Source organism: Myripristis murdjan, chromosome 2, assembly GCF_902150065.1.
Source record: "Myripristis murdjan chromosome 2, fMyrMur1.1, whole genome shotgun sequence".
In the NCBI taxonomy this organism is placed as follows: domain Eukaryota; kingdom Metazoa; phylum Chordata; class Actinopteri; order Holocentriformes; family Holocentridae; genus Myripristis; species Myripristis murdjan.
Genome location: NC_043981.1, coordinates 11248779 through 11265911, shown reverse-complemented (window position 1 = coordinate 11265911; position 17133 = coordinate 11248779). Strand labels below are relative to the sequence as shown.

At 40.6% G+C, this 17133-nt stretch overlaps 1 protein-coding gene across 1 annotated transcript; it reads right to left on the bottom strand.

Annotated features, from left to right (window-relative positions):
- Positions 1 to 1504: 1504 nt before the first annotated feature.
- Positions 1505 to 7227, bottom strand: hpxb (hemopexin b). Its single transcript, XM_030071094.1, has 10 exons — positions 7169 to 7227; positions 6685 to 6707; positions 5714 to 5782; positions 5126 to 5277; positions 4687 to 4840; positions 3251 to 3463; positions 2484 to 2576; positions 2228 to 2358; positions 1955 to 2102; positions 1505 to 1731 (listed from the first exon to the last, which is right to left on the bottom strand). Exons 1-10 carry the CDS (start codon positions 7225 to 7227, stop codon positions 1505 to 1507), a joined length of 1269 nt encoding a protein of 422 aa, XP_029926954.1.
- Between the last annotated feature and the right edge of the window lie 9906 nt (positions 7228 to 17133).

Here is a 17133-nt window from a genome sequence, read left to right as displayed (position 1 = left end):
GCGCTCCTCTCAGTGGGTGAGAGGAGATGAGCCCCCCCACCCCACCCTCCCCGCAACACACACACACACACACACCCACACGCACACACACACACACACACACACACACACACACACACACACACACACACACACACACACACACACACACACACACACACACACACACTCAGTCCACTTAATTCCTACGGTATCAATATGATATTCCAATAATATTCCAAGTTTATGCTTTTAAGGCATCCATCTCTCTAAAAGATCTTTCTCCTCACATGCCATTCTCAGTCTCATGCCATTCCCCCTCTTAGCTGTATATTCAACCAGCATGATCTTTAAGGAGAAGAAAAAATGCCACAATAATCCCTTGGTATAAAATTAGTTTTACATTATTTACCTGAATATGTAAACCTCTGACAGTTTTAGTTTTTTGTAGAGCGGGAGTCAAAGTGAATTTCCCCTCCCTCAGTAATTTGCCACTGTGGTGACATTCCCTCTGTGTTAATACACTGAATGAAAACGATTAGGGACACTCTTTATAGAAACTGCAATAATGAGATAAAATGAGGTAGGAGGCCACTATCCTTTATGGATATCCGTCATCAAATCCATACCAATCCCAAAAGAGGAGATGCAGATAAAGAGAAGCAGACGAGCTAGAGAAATAAAGATTTGAGGCATGTGAGATGGGGACTGTGCAAAAGGAGTTGTAACTCAGTGTAAGGAAGATGTCCCAATATGATCCCACCATTGCTCTGGCTGTTTAACTCGTGTCTTTGTACAGCAGGGCCTCTAGTGGCCAAACTTTGTTATCACTTGTACCACAAATTGCTGTTACTTTGTACTGTTACTTTGCTGATACTTCACTGAAGTAGAAGTGCTGCTGTAAAAATTTACTGAGGTAAAAGTAAGAAGTAGCTTATTTAAAACGTACCGAGTTCCTATTTTAAAAACCGTAGCTGTGTCAGGTGTGATCTTTTCCATGCAGTTGCAAAAGGATGATAGTACAATGGTTCAACCGACTTTTTTTTTTTTTATTATTATTTTTACCTTCTTTCTTACACCTCTGCTGTTAATGTTTCTAAAAGTTTCTACACAGTTCTTCATAATAACCAGGATACTGAGCCGGACACAATAAATTCCAGTCCTGCAGAGTTGTTCAGGTTTTTGTTCCATGTTTTATTAACCGGGTTATGTCAAGGCATAAATGACGTTCATCATTCAGTACAAAGGTAGCATTTCCTCTACCAAGGTCTTGCCCTCTCTGTTAAGAAATTGTGTAATTTGTGTTGACTCTGTACTCTCAGTCAGTTTGTGTGAGTGGGTATCCCTTAGGGAGCCTAGTTTTGGGATTAAACTCATGCTTCAACTCGATGAAACAGCATGTTGGGATGCTTGGTCCGGAATGGTCAACAAATCCAAATGGTGACAGATCTGGTGTCTGTGGTTAACGTGCTTTTATTCGGAGCTGGGATGTGAATATTGGTTAATCGTTAATCATCTCTGACTCCTAATCCTGACATCCCAGTATTTCTCGAGGGACATTCTGAGGAACAGGGGCGATTCTGCTCACAGCCAGGACCATAGGACTGGCATACTCATAGTACTGAGAGCCCTTGTACACTTTAACCCCATCTGCATCGCAGAGAACAGCATCAATGTCAGAGATGGACAAGGGCACTTCACTTGTCACTGCCCTGGGGGTGGCAGTTAGGTCGACATCCATCATCTTGCTTCCTGTTTGCAGAAATGCACATTAGGATGTTTGTTAATCATAGGTGGTGATCAAACATGGACAAAAAGCACAATGTGGGAGGAAATTTCTTTTTCTTTTTTTCTTTTTTTTGCTGTTTCTTCTTGCTAATGCTTTATTACAATGGGGATCAATTAGTTATTTGGTTGGCACTGTTAATTACTGGATCTAAAATAAAAATACTACAAATCAAAACCAAGTATTTACCTTGAATTATGTGAACAGTGTGTTCGCTTGGACAGACAAAAGAAGCAGTAATGGGTCCGTCAATGCCAAGCTCTTCCTTCAGGGTTTTTGGGTAGCCCTCGATGAGAGTGTAACCAGCTCCGGACTTATAGATGTAGACTTGCTCACCCTGGTGATGGCGGTAAGAACAGGTTGGATTTTAGTTTTTAGTCACATCTCAAGGCACCACAACTCAACACAGCTGGAGATTTGTGATGAATGAAGAAAGGACAGTGACTGGTTTGAAAACCTAACCTTAATCATGTACAGTTTGTCGGTGTAGGAGAAGACAGCATCCACCCCTTCGGTCACCTCCTTCCACTTCCTGATGATTGGAAAGGGGTGTCTGTGTGGCCCTTTTGGGTTCAGGTGCATGTAGTTGGAGCCTGAATGGATTGAAGGGCATACGAAGGAGGAAAATCTCTTCTTAATGAAAGCAAAGTTAGCTCATGTGCAAAAGAAATAACTATCCATAGAAATGACATGTAAGCCCAAAGGATATCACTGTTACCAATGAAGGCATATGGTTTTCCTTCGTCATCAGTGGTGATGGCATCCAGCTTGACGTCACTGCATTTGGGGGGTTGATAATTTCCTCCGTGGCCTGGAATCAAGTTGAGAGGAGTGCAGATTTACTTCCTCAGAAGACATTTGTTTCTAATTTACTTCCAAAATGACACAGTTGTGTTTGAAGCATGCTCAAGCTTTTAATATTTACCTGTATTTGACAAGGCTTTATGGAACATTTTTCAACAATTCTAGTAGAAACTAATTTTAAAGGTACAATATGCAATATGTAGTTTTGAGAGATAGATTTTAAACTCAGAAAAAAAAATCTTACATTATACATTGAAATGTATTACATTGCAGAGACAACCATCCTCAGGGGGAAAATGTCACCACAGGACACTGAAAAATTGCCAGTTTCACCCGTTGTAGTTCCAGAAATTTATTTACATGCATATTTACTATCCAAAAAAGCATCTTCTTGGCTTCTGTGAACGTGTATTTCAAGTGTAATTCATTTTTCAAAAAGGAGACAAAACACATAATAAATAAAGTCAAAGATGAATTTAGCTGGTAGCATTTTTAGATTTTTTAATTTTTTTTTTTTTTTTATAGATTTATAGATATCCTGATAATATCGTTATCGTGAATTGTTTTGGCTATGATAATTGATTGTGGGGTGAAATTCTGATACCATAACAGCCCTAATGTCACATAAAATGTAAGATTTTCAGGCATCAAAAACACTCCACACTTTAAGGCCAAACTCACCAAAGCCAGGGCACATCATGAAGTAATTCCTGGCATCTTTTGGGTAGGTACCCTCCACCACTCCAGTTACAGGGTTGAACCTGGTGAAGCTGTTTCCATGGAAACAGTAGTGGTGTTCGAGCCAGCGATAGGCTGAGGTGCAGACAGGCAGGTGGTCCCAAGTCTTCTCTTTCACCACCTTTGTACTGATGTCATAAGTGTACACCACGTGTCCTGTCAGGGGGACAATTTTTGCTCAGGATTTATAATTACTGGTTGAATATTAAACGTATTTGTGGAGTATTTTAACATTAGAAATCAATGATAGTGTTCATTTTGAGACATATAGTGTAATTACTGCAAAGAAACAGGTCCGTTTCTCATTGTGCGTTTCTCATTTCTCATAATGCGCTTTGCCTATTTTCTTTGTTTTCTCTATATTTCTGCTGGACTTCATAGCGAAGCTACTTGCTAGACAGATAGATCCCAAACCAAGCAAACAATGCACACACGGACAAACCTGACTTGTAATAAAATGAACTGTAAAAAGGAGAATAAGAGTGCCTTATGTTTAAAATGTCAAATGCTGACAGACTTGGAAGGCTCATAGATCCTTGCTAATTATTAGAAAAAAGCTGCAACACAGTAACACACATGTCCCCTAAAAACATATCATGGGCCTGGGGGTTTCATGCGAAACTTTGTGCATTGTTTTACCAGGAAGAGGGTGTTCTTGGAAAATCTAATTTTGGATAAAAGCAGAACAAACAATACCACTGGTGTCAGATAAAAGTTATGAGTAGTCTCAATTATGGTCTCATCTATATAGGATAATTACACCAAGGTATAGTAATGACTGGTCATAATATATACATGTCTATTAATGGTATATGTAGAACCTTTAAGAATGAATAGCTTACAGCATGTCTTGACAACTGCTTGAATTATTATTCAATAACAGCCGGTCAAATACTGGTATCAAATTTGACTTATAATAGCAAATATTTATATTAATCTCCTTGACATGCAAGAAGAGTGGTAAATCAGGATAATTTAGATGATCAAAGCAAGTTTTTTTTTCGTGATTTTCTAAGCTATCAGGCACATTACAATATCCATATGTGTTAAGGTCTATGCACTTTGCCCTTATAGAGTAAACTGCTAGAAGATAGTATAAAATAAAATGGTTAAAATAGCATTTTAAAGCTGCATTATTAGCACATGTTGAACATCATGCCAAAATTCAGCACACTGGAGCTTATTTCCTCCACTAGGGAGCAGTATTATCCTTACTGAAGTGGGATGTGCGCCTCAGTTCAAGATACTGTTGCAGGAAAACTCTCAGAAAGGATGAAAAGTGATTGGAATCAAGTGAATCAATCGATTTTCCCTCCTTTTTTGGAGAGCAAGATTTCAGGGCTTAGCACTAGTCTTTGTAACTTAGATTATCTGCGTACCTTTGAAGAACAGGACAGAGTCGGTGACACACTCTCCTTTGGGACACTCTACAGCGGCATCGAGGTGACTGGGGATTTCTTTGAAGACCTTGTTGATTTCTTTGGGGTAACCCTCTTCTAGAGTGTGGTTATAGTAGCTGAACACCTTGTCATCCTGGATATTAACAGTAGAATCACATTTAGATTTAAAAAATGAACGTGTCATCTTGAATTGTTCTTTTGAAGCTATTTCTGGATAGCATCCTTCAACAACTCATGACACAACCACGAAACACTGATTTAAGGTAAACATAGTTGGCCCCAAAATGTGATCCCAGTTGGCCCCGCATCCATGCACTTTGAATAGCAGCTTCACTTCTCCACCTCCCTCGCTATGTGTCCCCCCCCCATCTTAATTCAAATGTAGCACAGGACAAATCAAGTTGTATGCAGACCATACCAGGAAGAAGTAGATGTGATCGTGATCTTCACTGTCGGGGTTGTGCATGCGGAAGGCAGCATCAATGTGACCAATGTGATGATCATCCAGCTCCTTGAAGGTGTGATTGAAGAAGTGAGCTGAACCAGTGAAGCCCCTCCATAGATGGTTGTCTTATGGATGAACATCAGGGCACAGAGTTGAGTTTCATTACACAACACCAAAAACGTCTTTAAATTTTGAAAATACAGCATAAGATAGGATGAAACATAAATGATAAGGACATTGGGTAAAGTGGGAACATGGTATCTATAGCGTATTGCTCTGGGACCCTCTTAAATGTTGCTATTTTTCAAGCAAAACTCAAAATTGTATGTATATATTTCAACTATTCTACTCTATTTTCTCCTTTTAGTTACATATTGTTCATTTCTATGCAATGAATGAATGCAACAAATTGAATAAAATATACAGTATGATTATGGATGGTGTGGTAGCGAGAACCTTCCTACTGTCCCACTACAGAAAACGAATTTAGTGCCCAGTCTAATAAAAATAGATTAAAAAAACAAACAAAAAAACAAACAAAAAAAACAGGTCTTTACACACCTTTGAAGAAATAGGTCACTCCGTTCTCATCGGGAACAATGGCATCAAACTCAATGCCATCACACCGGTCTGGATGGTCATGATGTTGGCCATCTTCAGCATTAACTGTGTGGAAATATAGAGCATTAATACAACTGAGATTGTGCAAACAACATGGAAAATGTAGATGATTATGTTCAGCAGATACTAGAGGCTGGTGAGAAGAAAGGCCTGCCGCTGTGAGTTTCACTGACTGGCGCTGTGTGGCAGGTAATTCTATATCAATTGAAGGCATGCAACTGAAGGAGCAGGTGATTTGTCTAACAGTATCGTGTATCAGAGACCCACCGGTGTGTGTTGATTGGTCTTGGTTCTCCCCTTGGTGCCTGTGGAAGTTAAAGACACTTCATTTTACTGCAAAAGCACCCAGAAATGTCAGCATCAAACCCTACAATTCACATCCGAGAGTCCCTCGGTCAAGATGAAGTGGGTGAATCATTAATAAACCACCAAGATAGCACAATCACTAACCACTCTTTCTATTTGGGGAATTGATCCGAATTTTGGACTTTGTAAATTACCAAACGGTGTTATGAAATAGTTAAACAATGATCAGTTCAGTGTCATGTCTTCGTCATGTAAAAACAAATTCAATTTTGTTTGAAAAGGTAGCAAAACTCGCCAAGATAAGATAAAAAAAGTGGATTTATGCCACAGTACAGAAATTTTTGTTGGGAGTACATCAATTATGAAAATGCATGCATAAAGATTGTGTGTTTTAATCTTCTTATTTTGAATGTATTTGACAACATTCAAATATGGCATCTAAATTTAACTCTCAACACAAACCTTTTCATATCAGTGTCAATCGCTCAAAATCACCTAAAGTGTGCATTTGAGGCGTCATGAACATCAACTTGGGGGTCCAGAACATAAAATAGTTTTTGAACTGTTGTATTTGACCACAAGACTTATACGGCTGGAAAATAAACCAAGTAAGGATCCAGAATGTTCCAGGTTTAACAAACAAAAGAAATGCAACAAGCCTATACAGCTATACCTTTTTAAACGTTTTTGTTTTTTTGTTTTTTTTTCATACAAGAGTCAGGAAAGAGAAGGCAGAGCGAGGGGATGACACACAGCAACAGATAATGGCAAGATTCAAACAGCTAAGTGAGCCTCAGTAGTACATGGTACTAACCCTAACCCACCAGGATGTCCTTTTTGAATGTTTTTAAAAAGTTTCATTGTCATTGACCAAATCCACCCTTTGAAGGACTTTCAAGCTGTGAAACACACAAAATGTAACCAGTGAGGGCTCTCGGGGAGGCACTTATTCAGTAGTACTGGACCTTGCAAGGCACGTCAGGTACGTAGTAATAATATTAACAGTGAACTTTACAGACATAATGACCTATTCTGAGTGTAAGTCCACAGAAAGCCATGAAATAAGAGTTCATTAATACTCACGTAGGTGCAGCTTTGGTGAGGGACAGTGCCAAGCACAGAAAGAGGGTTTTGGAGAGCAGCCTCATGGTTCACGGTCTCACTGGAGATCATAGCTGAGGAACCTCAACCTGCACTTTTATACTGAAATTTCATGTTTGTGTAGACATATAAGGAAACCGTGTGTGTGTGTGTGTGTGTGTGTGTGTGTGTGTGTGTGTGTGTGTGTTCTGTTTTTGACTACTTTCATGGACACACACCAGACTTAAGAACAGTTAATCAGGAATGGCTTGTGCAATATGGGACAAAAGTCCTGTCCCCATTTGGGAAAAGCTGCTTTTTGGGGTCAAGGAGGTTAAGGATAGGGTTGGGGTTAGGCGGTTAAGTTTCTGGGAAATGAGTGAAAGTCTATGTAGTGTGTGTGTGTGCGTGCGTGTGTGTGTGTGTGTGTGTGTGTGTGTGTGTGTGTGTGTGTGTGTTTTGACCATGCTGTTTACTTTGACGAACTGTCTTCCGAGTTTGTGGTTGTGAAATGTTGTTTGCTTGTCACAAATAAACCATCAGAGGTAGGAAAAAACATGGCTAACATTTTACCTGTCTCTCACTAGTTTTAATAATTACATGCACATTATGCAGGGATAGGCCAGTGCCACTATAGAGAATAGTAAAGCCAGAGAGTTTGGGCAAATATGATCAATAGAGAAACAGTAAAGAGAGCAGAGAGAATTATGCAGATGTCAGATTCATAAAAGGGTTTTCTTCAAAATAAAGAACAACCACAATTAAGATAAATCACACAAAATTTTAACTCCAGCCAGAGTTTTATTCTTTCTACCGAATAGGATTGACAATGAAAAATCATCAGGTTCAAGTTCAAGCTAAAGAGAACTAAACTGCTCACTTGATTGGTTGATTACACAAAGAAATCTGCTGTAAGCCACATTGAAACAACTCATTCTTCAAATTTGCATTGGTTATCAGTGATTTCAATGTTTTGTAATGTGGGCATCACAAGATTTCAAAACATGGCATGGGCACACAGTATTATGAGTCATGTACTAGATCAATTTGAGAAAGCTAATATATTTTTAGCCATGGTTATTAAATTTTGTGAACAAGAATTTGCAAATCAAAAAACACAACAGCAAAACAAGCTCAAATTTAAAAGCATGCAGTACTGTAATTATCATGATGTGATGATAATAAAAAGTAATCCTCTACATGTTGTATATCAACATTTGCATCTACTGATAATTTCAGCATTGAATCATTAAAGTCCATCACCATTATGAAATCTGATCAAAGTTAAACAGCAGAGTAAATGTAAGAGGTAGAACCTGTAGAAGGTAAATGATACTCAAAAGACCACAAAACTTGTATTACCAAGCATAGTGTTTGCCATTACAACAAATTCAGCCTTCTAAATCTGCACAATAATTCATCTGCAAGTCTATCTATGGGTGTTTCTATCTTAATTTGTGCGAATGTGCTCTGTCTCCACCATCCTTTCAATTCACTTGTAGCGGTAGATCTTGATGCAGTGATTCATGCTGTCTGACACAACCATATGGCCATCAGGGAGTAGCGCCAGACCCCTCGGACTACTCAGGTTATCGATCACCAAGGGCCAGCCAACACCCTTGGCAGGGTAGAGCAACACACGGTGGTATTGCTTACCCCAGTCTGCCACGAGGACATCCCCATCACTGTCAATACAGAGGCCCCAGGGGCAGGATAGGACAGGACCCAGGCCGGAGCACACCCCCAGGATTCGGATAGTGTTCCATCCAGGCTCCAGGACCCTAATGCATGGGACACGTCCAGTCTCATTGCCTCGCTCTGATACTGCCATCAGACCAGTGGTGAGACAGGCTGCCACCAAGTAGGGCCTGTGGAACCCAGTGACCACTGTACGCTCCAACCTAGCCCCTGTCTTGGGGTCCAGCTTCAGGGCAGTCAGGGTTCCTCGCTTGATGTCAGCTACCAAGAAATCATCCTGGAAATTAACGGTCACCCCTCTGGGAGCATCCAGCTCTTCATTGGTGGAACCAATCATTGTGCCTCCAAAAGTTTGGAGGAGGCGTCCATGACGGCTGAACACCAGCAGAGCTCTTTCAGCAGCACAGGTCAGTGCAATGAGGCCCTTGGAGTTTACAGCCACATCAAAGTAGTTGCAGATGCGGGCAGACCTTTCTGATCCTGAGGGGGACACCTGCTGTACAACATTTTTCTGCAGGTCAGTCACCTGAACACGTGCATTCCCACAGTCCACCACAAATAGCTGGCCTTTCACGGTTGCATGGACACCACTTGGCAGGTTGAAGTCAGTGCGGCCTGATCCCTGTTTTCCAAACTGCTTGACCAGATAAGCTGAATCCAGTGCAGTTGAGCCACTTTCTTCCTCCAAATCCCTCAGAGCTGGCACAGCCTTCTCTTTCTTGTCCTTAGTGTGTTGTTGTTGTTCCTTGGCTTGGTGTAATTTGTCTCCTTCAATGGCAGACATGGACAGAGATCTACTCACACGGTTAGAAGTTAAATTCCGTTTAACCGGACTCTGGGGTCTCGATTCTCGTTCATCAGAACTTGAAGTGATACCAACGGGTTCTGTGCCCCTTCCTTGGACTTGTTCAAAGGTTGAAGGGTCAGAGGCTAGTCGCATCCTACTGGCTCTCCTGATTATCTCACACTCACCTTTGTTACCATTAATCAAAGGACGCAGCTTTCCAGAGAGGTCAGCAGTGGATACAGAGCGGCGGTGCTCTTCCTTCAGGGAGCCATTACGTGGGGTGCTCACAGTGTAGGTGTAATAAGAATCCTCACTGTCCACTGGAGATGGGGGGCTCCCACTGTCCATGGATGACTCATTTGAGTTCTTATTCCTGGATAGGTTTTTTTGAGATTTAGGACGATGAGTTGCCGACAGGTCCAGAAGACTTTGGCTGGTGAACGACTCCCTGGGTTTAGCTTTTGGAGATTCAAGGCTTTTGTCAGAGATTTCTTCAGGGGGGCAGGATGGTTCTTCACTGGAGACTATAACGAGAGCTCTTTGCTTTCTCTGACTCTTGAGGATGGAGCGCCTCTTGGTTCCAGTTTTACTGCTATCATGTTCATCACCTTCAGACTCTCCTTGACTAGAGACTGGTGGGATAGCCAGGAACAGGTCTTGTCCCTGTGTGTCTGAACACAGAGACTCCAGTTCTTCATCTTGTGATGACTCAGATAAGCCACGACGCCTTGGACTTGGGGACTTTAAGGTGGGTGATTTGATCTCATCATCATTCTCCCCGGAGCTTGACAGGCGTAGTTTCCTGACAACACGGGTCATCCCACTGTTTGTTTTGTTTGTCTCCTCTGGACTGTGCCTTTGTCCAGCTCCGTTTGATGGTTGTTCCTTCCTAATTTCAATAGGGGTAATGTTTGGAAATGTCATCTCCCCTGAGTGTAATGCACACTTCTGTCCTTGGACACCACATACACCAATGGGGTAGGTCATGCCTTGCTCACGAATATTAACTTCCCCTAAACTCAAGGTCTTCGCTTGGGAGCTTGGAACAAAGCTGACCCTTTTTAATGACAGAGATATTTCCCAAGGTTGGGTGACCTCTGCCACTCCCCTTTGGAGCTGATTTTTGTTGGATCCACCAGCACTACTGCCCCATCTTTGAATCTGATCTTTCAACTGGCCCATTTTTCGAAGTTGACGGTCAACCAGCGACTCCACAACACGGACTGCAGCAGCATTCTCTCTCTTCACCTGTTCAAGCTGCTGCTGGGCCTTTCTGTGGTCCTGCTCAACCTTCTCAAGAAGGCGACGCTCTTCTCTCTGAGCTTCAATCACTGCGTTGTCCAGCTCACGGTTCACCTCCTCCACTTCAGTCTGCTGTCGTTCCTTGAGGGTCTGCAGTTCACGTTCTCCTTGCTCCAAGCTGGAGAGGGCCTGAGTCATCCAGTTAGGTGGTGAGTTAAGGGAAATGGGTGTAAAGATGGACTCTCTTGAAGAGAAGGATGAGGGAGGTGGGGAGGTCACATCCCTCCGTATTGGAGTCAACAAGGCTGAGAACCCAGGGAGGGCTCTTCTCTCTGAATGAGACCGCATTAACATTGTGGATAGTAGATGTCAGCAGTCTTGTGGGCTGAATGGGGTTTCACTTTTCACCCCTCTCTGAATGTGCTTCTGTGAAGAGAATCAGAAATAAAAGCTGTCTTAAAAAATGAACTAAAAATAGTCAGAGAAAAAAACAGTGGCATCAAAACTAAAGACATCCAAAAAAAAAAAAAAAAAAAAAAAAAAAAAAAAAAGACATCATCTACACCCACAAGAGGCTACACCAAATCCACACAAATGTTAGTTTCTATTTAAGGACAGCAGGTGATACAAGCTCTGGGTTCATATAATAACACTTGGTTAAAAAATGAACTTCAGCCAAACTCGATAGCCTGTAATGTTTTGTAAATAAACTCCTCAGTTCTCCAGGGAAGCTGTTTGACCTACCTGTTGCCTCAGGTGTATCGTATAAAGTCAGGGAGGGCTTAGATTTCCTGCACATGTGTACATTCCTGTTGTTGTTGTTTTTTTCCCAAATTGGGACACAAATTCCCCTTGGTGTAACAGTATCCCACAATATCACAGTGTATACTGTTTCTCAAACAAGTTAAAGTGCTCTCAGATAACCACTACTCTTCTCCCTTAAGGTCAGCATTGTGGACAGACTTTGTTACTCTTGGCAGCAACAAGAAATGTCCTGAATTAGATCTTTAATCAAAACATGTTTTTTTCTATCAAAATGCTTGCATTCCTCAGTCAGTTGTTTTTTTTTTTTTTTTAAATTTACATGTGTCTCTTGGTACTTCTTTAATATTTATGTACCCTCCTCGTCTCTTGTAAACATTCTCGTGTAATATTACTTCCACACTGAATGTACAATCACTGTATGATCAATAATCATTGATGTATTACCAATGCAGTCCAATTGAAACAGAGGCAAAGGGGCTTTTGAGTCTTTGTTTCCTGTTACATTGGGACTTCTCTTAGTGTCACTCATCATGGGAACTCAACAGTCTCAGGTGGTTGCTTCCCACTACAACACAGACCCCTATTGTCACGTTTGGTGGATACATCACTACTTATCTGCTCAAGGCATTGAAATTGAGCTCTGCCTTTCACCACCAACACAAGGTATTTATGAGGGACAGGAGATGTGCCAGGAGAAGAGTCAGTATTGCCTGTTTGAGGCTGTGCTTTGCTGTTGGTTTTTTTTTTTTTTTTTACCAAGTCTGCATGACCATGTATAAAATGAATCATTTTCGTCCCTGGTGGGGTAAATGTGAGTGCCAGGATGTATAGGTTAACAATGTAGACCTAGGTAGAGAGAGCCTTTTACCCCCTGGAGCAAAACAACGAGGCTTTTGCAAGGATGAAAGGGTGAGGTGTCAGTTTACCTCCTGCGTGTTCACAATAAGGTCCCCCTGGAAACATATGACCTCAGAGTGTGAATAGATAAGAAACAGTTTCGCACATTTTAAAAAAAGATGAACGAGGTTATCTATCGATGACATTAGGTGTCTTTTATGTAGGGCAGTCGAGTCTTTGGTTAAACAAAGAACGTAAAGAAATTGAGGGCAAGAGATCATAAAAAACACCAATGCTACAATGTAAAAAAAAAAAAAAAAAAGTAAATTAAATAATGATTTTGAAGCTACTTTTTTTCACAGACGAACTAACATATGGGCTAACAGTCATCAATCTGTTTGTTGGAATGTGGGAAAAAGTAGGTTATGTGTCAGTAACAAATCCCAGTCACTCTCCTGGAGTGAGGCCACTGTGTCCTCTCACGTTACCCCACTTTAATGTTGAATGAGAGGCACTAGTTGCTAAGTTACCGGATGGCCCAAGCTGAGGTGCTGAGACTATAGAATAAATGATACCATTCATAATTGAGAGGATTATGCAGGATGTTCAGGGGCATTCCAGTGTATCTAACCAAAACAATGGACCTATTCAACACAAGTTACCCAGCAAAGCATAGCATTCACAGGTAAAGATCTCTTTGAAATGCTCAATGAAAGGCATTTCAGTGGCTAATAAAGAAAAGGCTGTCAAAACCAAATGACCCCATTAACAATTTTTGCATATTTGAAGTTTCTGAAGAAGAACAAATGCTTGACAGATGCTTTCATTCATAATTTGACGGGCAGTACTTTAGAATATAGCTTGAGAATACATCCGTGCATATGAAAAATATTGGTTTTTTTGTCATTTAAAAAAAAAAAAAAAAACGGATCTTACCTGGATTCAAGGTGTATGCTTCCACCTCCGCTGCTCTCTGTGCTCTGTCCCACATCCTCCAGCTCTTACACCCTCCAGCTCTCTCTGTCACTCCCCCATCTCGTCTCTCTTCCCTCCCTCTTCCTTTCATTGCAGTCAAGTTGTTGTTGAGTATTAATGTGACACTAGTAAGAGCGGTGTATTCAGGGGTAAATGCAGGTATGCAAGTAGAATCCCCAAACATCACATCAATTTAAGTACCACAGATGTATGATATAAACATAATTATTTGTTGATTGTTTGTAGGCTACATTTCATTGCAGTTGTCTGACCACCAGTTGCTGATGAATTTGTCAATTACTTTTTTCTCTGAGATAGGAGGTAAACCTGTCACCCGGTTCTATTTTGAAAATTATTTTCTTGCCAAGGAATCAGGAGTGTCAATTCAAAATGAGATGTCTTCCAGGTGAAAAAGAATCACCAGTTAAAATGATTTGGTTCACAGACGTCATCCACTTTGTTTTGTAGATTCTGATGAACGGAATGAAAGTTAGGATTATTCATCAAAATAGACCTATACATGTAGTATATTGGAAATTGACTCCAAAAATTATCATATGAATTGTGTTGTACCTTGATTTCTTCTGTTTTCATTAAACAGCTTGAAATGTGTCAAATGTATGTCACAATAAAAAATAAACTAGTTTCACTTTGTTTACAATACTTTCCAATCAGCTCCAATGTCACATTGTAAATTATACAAACCTTTAAGTTTGTTTGATTAATTATTTATCTGTTGGTATATGTCACTTAATGTGTGAAAAAATAAACAAGCATGAACTGGTTACCCTTGTGATACAGACTTTTGTTATTTGAGCTCCATTTCATTCAGAGAAGGTGTACCACCTGGATTTTTTTCACCGCTATTCACTGATCGACCACTAGGTGTCATCAAATACAAAGCTTTTATGGGAAGGAGGACAACAAAGTTTAATGATTTGAGCCTTCTGAGAGATAAGCTTGGCAGCCTTCATCACCAATTAGTTTTAAGACGACTTTACAGTAAATAAATAATCTCTTACACCAGTCTACCTAGACATAATAATGCAATTTGTCTCGAGATTTACCCCCCAAAAGGAAAACAACAACAACAACAAACGGAGTCTAGATGTATGCCAGTAACATGGTTATCATCCATCCATGACAGCAGAGCACTGAAGCAGAGAAGCAGAAAGAGCATGAAAAATGAAGTTAAAACAAACAAACAAACAAAGAAAAAACTAAATGATTTCAAATTTGAGCCTGTCATAAATTATAGGCTCACTTTCTCTTGTAATTTTACTCATTATTCTCTACTGCTTTGGCCTGATTCTTACTGGAATCAAATACTAATTTCAAAAGGTTTGCACATTACTCCACACTAGTTAGTTATAATATAGCTATAATTCAGGGACCGAAGGGCATAAATTTGGAATATATGGAGACAACTGATATCAGACCCAACGATATATACACTCAAATATAATTTAATCTAGGGAAATCAGTGCTCCAAGGTAACTGGTGTTTTTTTTTAGGCTTTATCACCAAATCAGTCAGTTTGCCATTGCATAACATTTTGCAGACTTGTCTGTAATGTGACCTCCCTGTAGGTACTGTTCTCTCAGCTGGAGTTTGGCAGAGCATCTGGCTCTGTCTGCAGTCTGTTTCAAGCCTGCACAGGACGTTCCTGCAAGACTTTGACGAGATTCAGCTCCCAATTAAGGAATCGCACATTTTCTCTGTTAGAGAAGGAGGAAATCGAACATCCTAGTTTTTCTCGGAGGGTTTCTTGAGGTGTCTTGATTTAAAAGTCTGTGTGCGATGGGAGCTTAAAGCAAGTAGCTAAAGAATTACAGAACATGTTGTGTACATCCACCTTTAGTGTCTGAGATAACTAATGATCATCCGGGACTTTGCATGGCTACTGTCAACAAGGAGTGTAAAACCTCACCTCTGATGCCATACTGCATCGGTCTGGCTGTGCAGCTGCATGCTGGGAAGGCAACTGTTCAAACTCAGCTGGTCTGGTATGGATTTGTGGATGATAAAGCAGCAAGTTTCACATACATAATGCAACGTTATTGTTCAGTCAAAGATAAAAACTTAGCGTTAGAGCCTATTTCACGTTAAGCGTAGCATGTTTGGCAGCACTGAGACAGATCCACTACAGACAGTCGTTCGCAGCAGGCAACACGTAATTTCAGGGAGACTAAGCTTGTGGTACACAGCACAGGCTTTAGACAAATTACATGTTTTCCATGACAGAGACCACTTACCATGTCCACAAGACATCACTCTCTTTTGTGCCCTCTCCAGAGGCCACGTGAATCCACTGGTGGTGGAGGCTGAAAGAGTTTGGCATCACTACTTTTGTCCTGTCACATACACACATTAACATGGAAACCAGTGTTGCAGAGGACAATTACAAAATCAAAAATTTATCCCCAAAAACAAGAACGACAAAGAAAGCAGGTTGTGGAGAACAAACAGATTACCTAATTGCACTGTCTGTTATACGGAAATTTCACGTGGCCCCAAAATGCAAAACACCAAATCATATTTTTTCTTCATGGCCATTCAAATAAAAAAGTATTACGTTTTGCCATGCTCTCAAATAAAAGTTATTTGCTGTTGTCAGGCTCATCCTGGTCTTCTGAGAACACATCTCGCCACAAAAGAAATTAAGATAAGTTAGGGTGCATGATTGTTAAACTCAGTGTCCTTTAAGAAGAAATTAAGATAAGATAAGGTGCATGATTGTTAAACTCAGTGTCCTTTAAGAAGAAATTAAGATAAGATAAGGTGCATGATTGTTAAACTCAGTGTCCTTTATCTAATGTGTAAAGTGAACCAAAAGCTAAAATGTTAATTTGCCCAGACTGGACTGCTTGAAAGTACTAAGCAACACCTTTTACGTTCTGAAAATTATAATTTTGATTGAAATGTAAGCAGTCTTTAAATGTGTTTTCCTCATGAGTTATGATTACTAACCATCACGCTGCAGGAATTTATTTTTCATTTCAGCGAGATAATATTTTGGAGCTAAACTCTGTGTATTAAATTCCACAAGAATATGTTTCTCTGATGTTTACCAGCTGATCTCTGCATACAGAGCCCTGACATCCATCAATCAAGCTGCTCTGAGTATCTATAAGCCTTTAAGCAGTGTAACAGATTTGCTCTCTTGATAGGATCCAACATCTTCTCACCAATTATCCTCACACAGACACACGCACACACACATGCACAGACACCAAGCTCTGCCCCCTGGACGCAGATGGGTCCTGAGACATCACTGTTGCAGGATGTCACACAGGGTCCTACAGGCTGCCTGGCTGGTGCTGTGACTGATTATTTCTATCTTCTGCCCTGTCAGGAGAGATGGAACATTATATCCTCCCAAGGTGGCGTCAGGTTTGCCATGTTATTGATATCACAGTTAAAACTCTCCAATCCAGCTGCTCACCTTGCCTCCAACATCACTGCAATTAAATCTACATGCTGCTTCCACTCGGTATGCGTGGCAGAGAGTAATGGGCCCAATAGTTACTGTAACAAAACAATAATGTGATTCAGCGTGGCAGCATAACAACCAGATATATGTATCAGTGCAATATATGACAGGGCTCCTAATAGGTTATTATTACCACTCCTAAACAAATGATAGCGTCGCATTAAAGCCGGGTACTGA

Excerpts from the sequence above, each read along its gene's own strand:
- hpxb (XM_030071094.1), bottom strand. The coding sequence starts at position 7,227 with ATGAGGCTGCTCTCCAAAACCCTCTTTCTGTGCTTGGCACTGTCCCTC. Across the intron at positions 6,708-7,168 it reads CTGTCCCTCACCAAAGCTGC|GGAACATTCTGGATCCTTAC; the intron begins ACCTACGTGAGT and ends TTTGTTAAACCT. Across the intron at positions 2,359-2,483 it reads AAAACCATATGCCTTCATTG|GCTCCAACTACATGCACCTG; the intron begins GTAACAGTGATA and ends CAATCCATTCAG.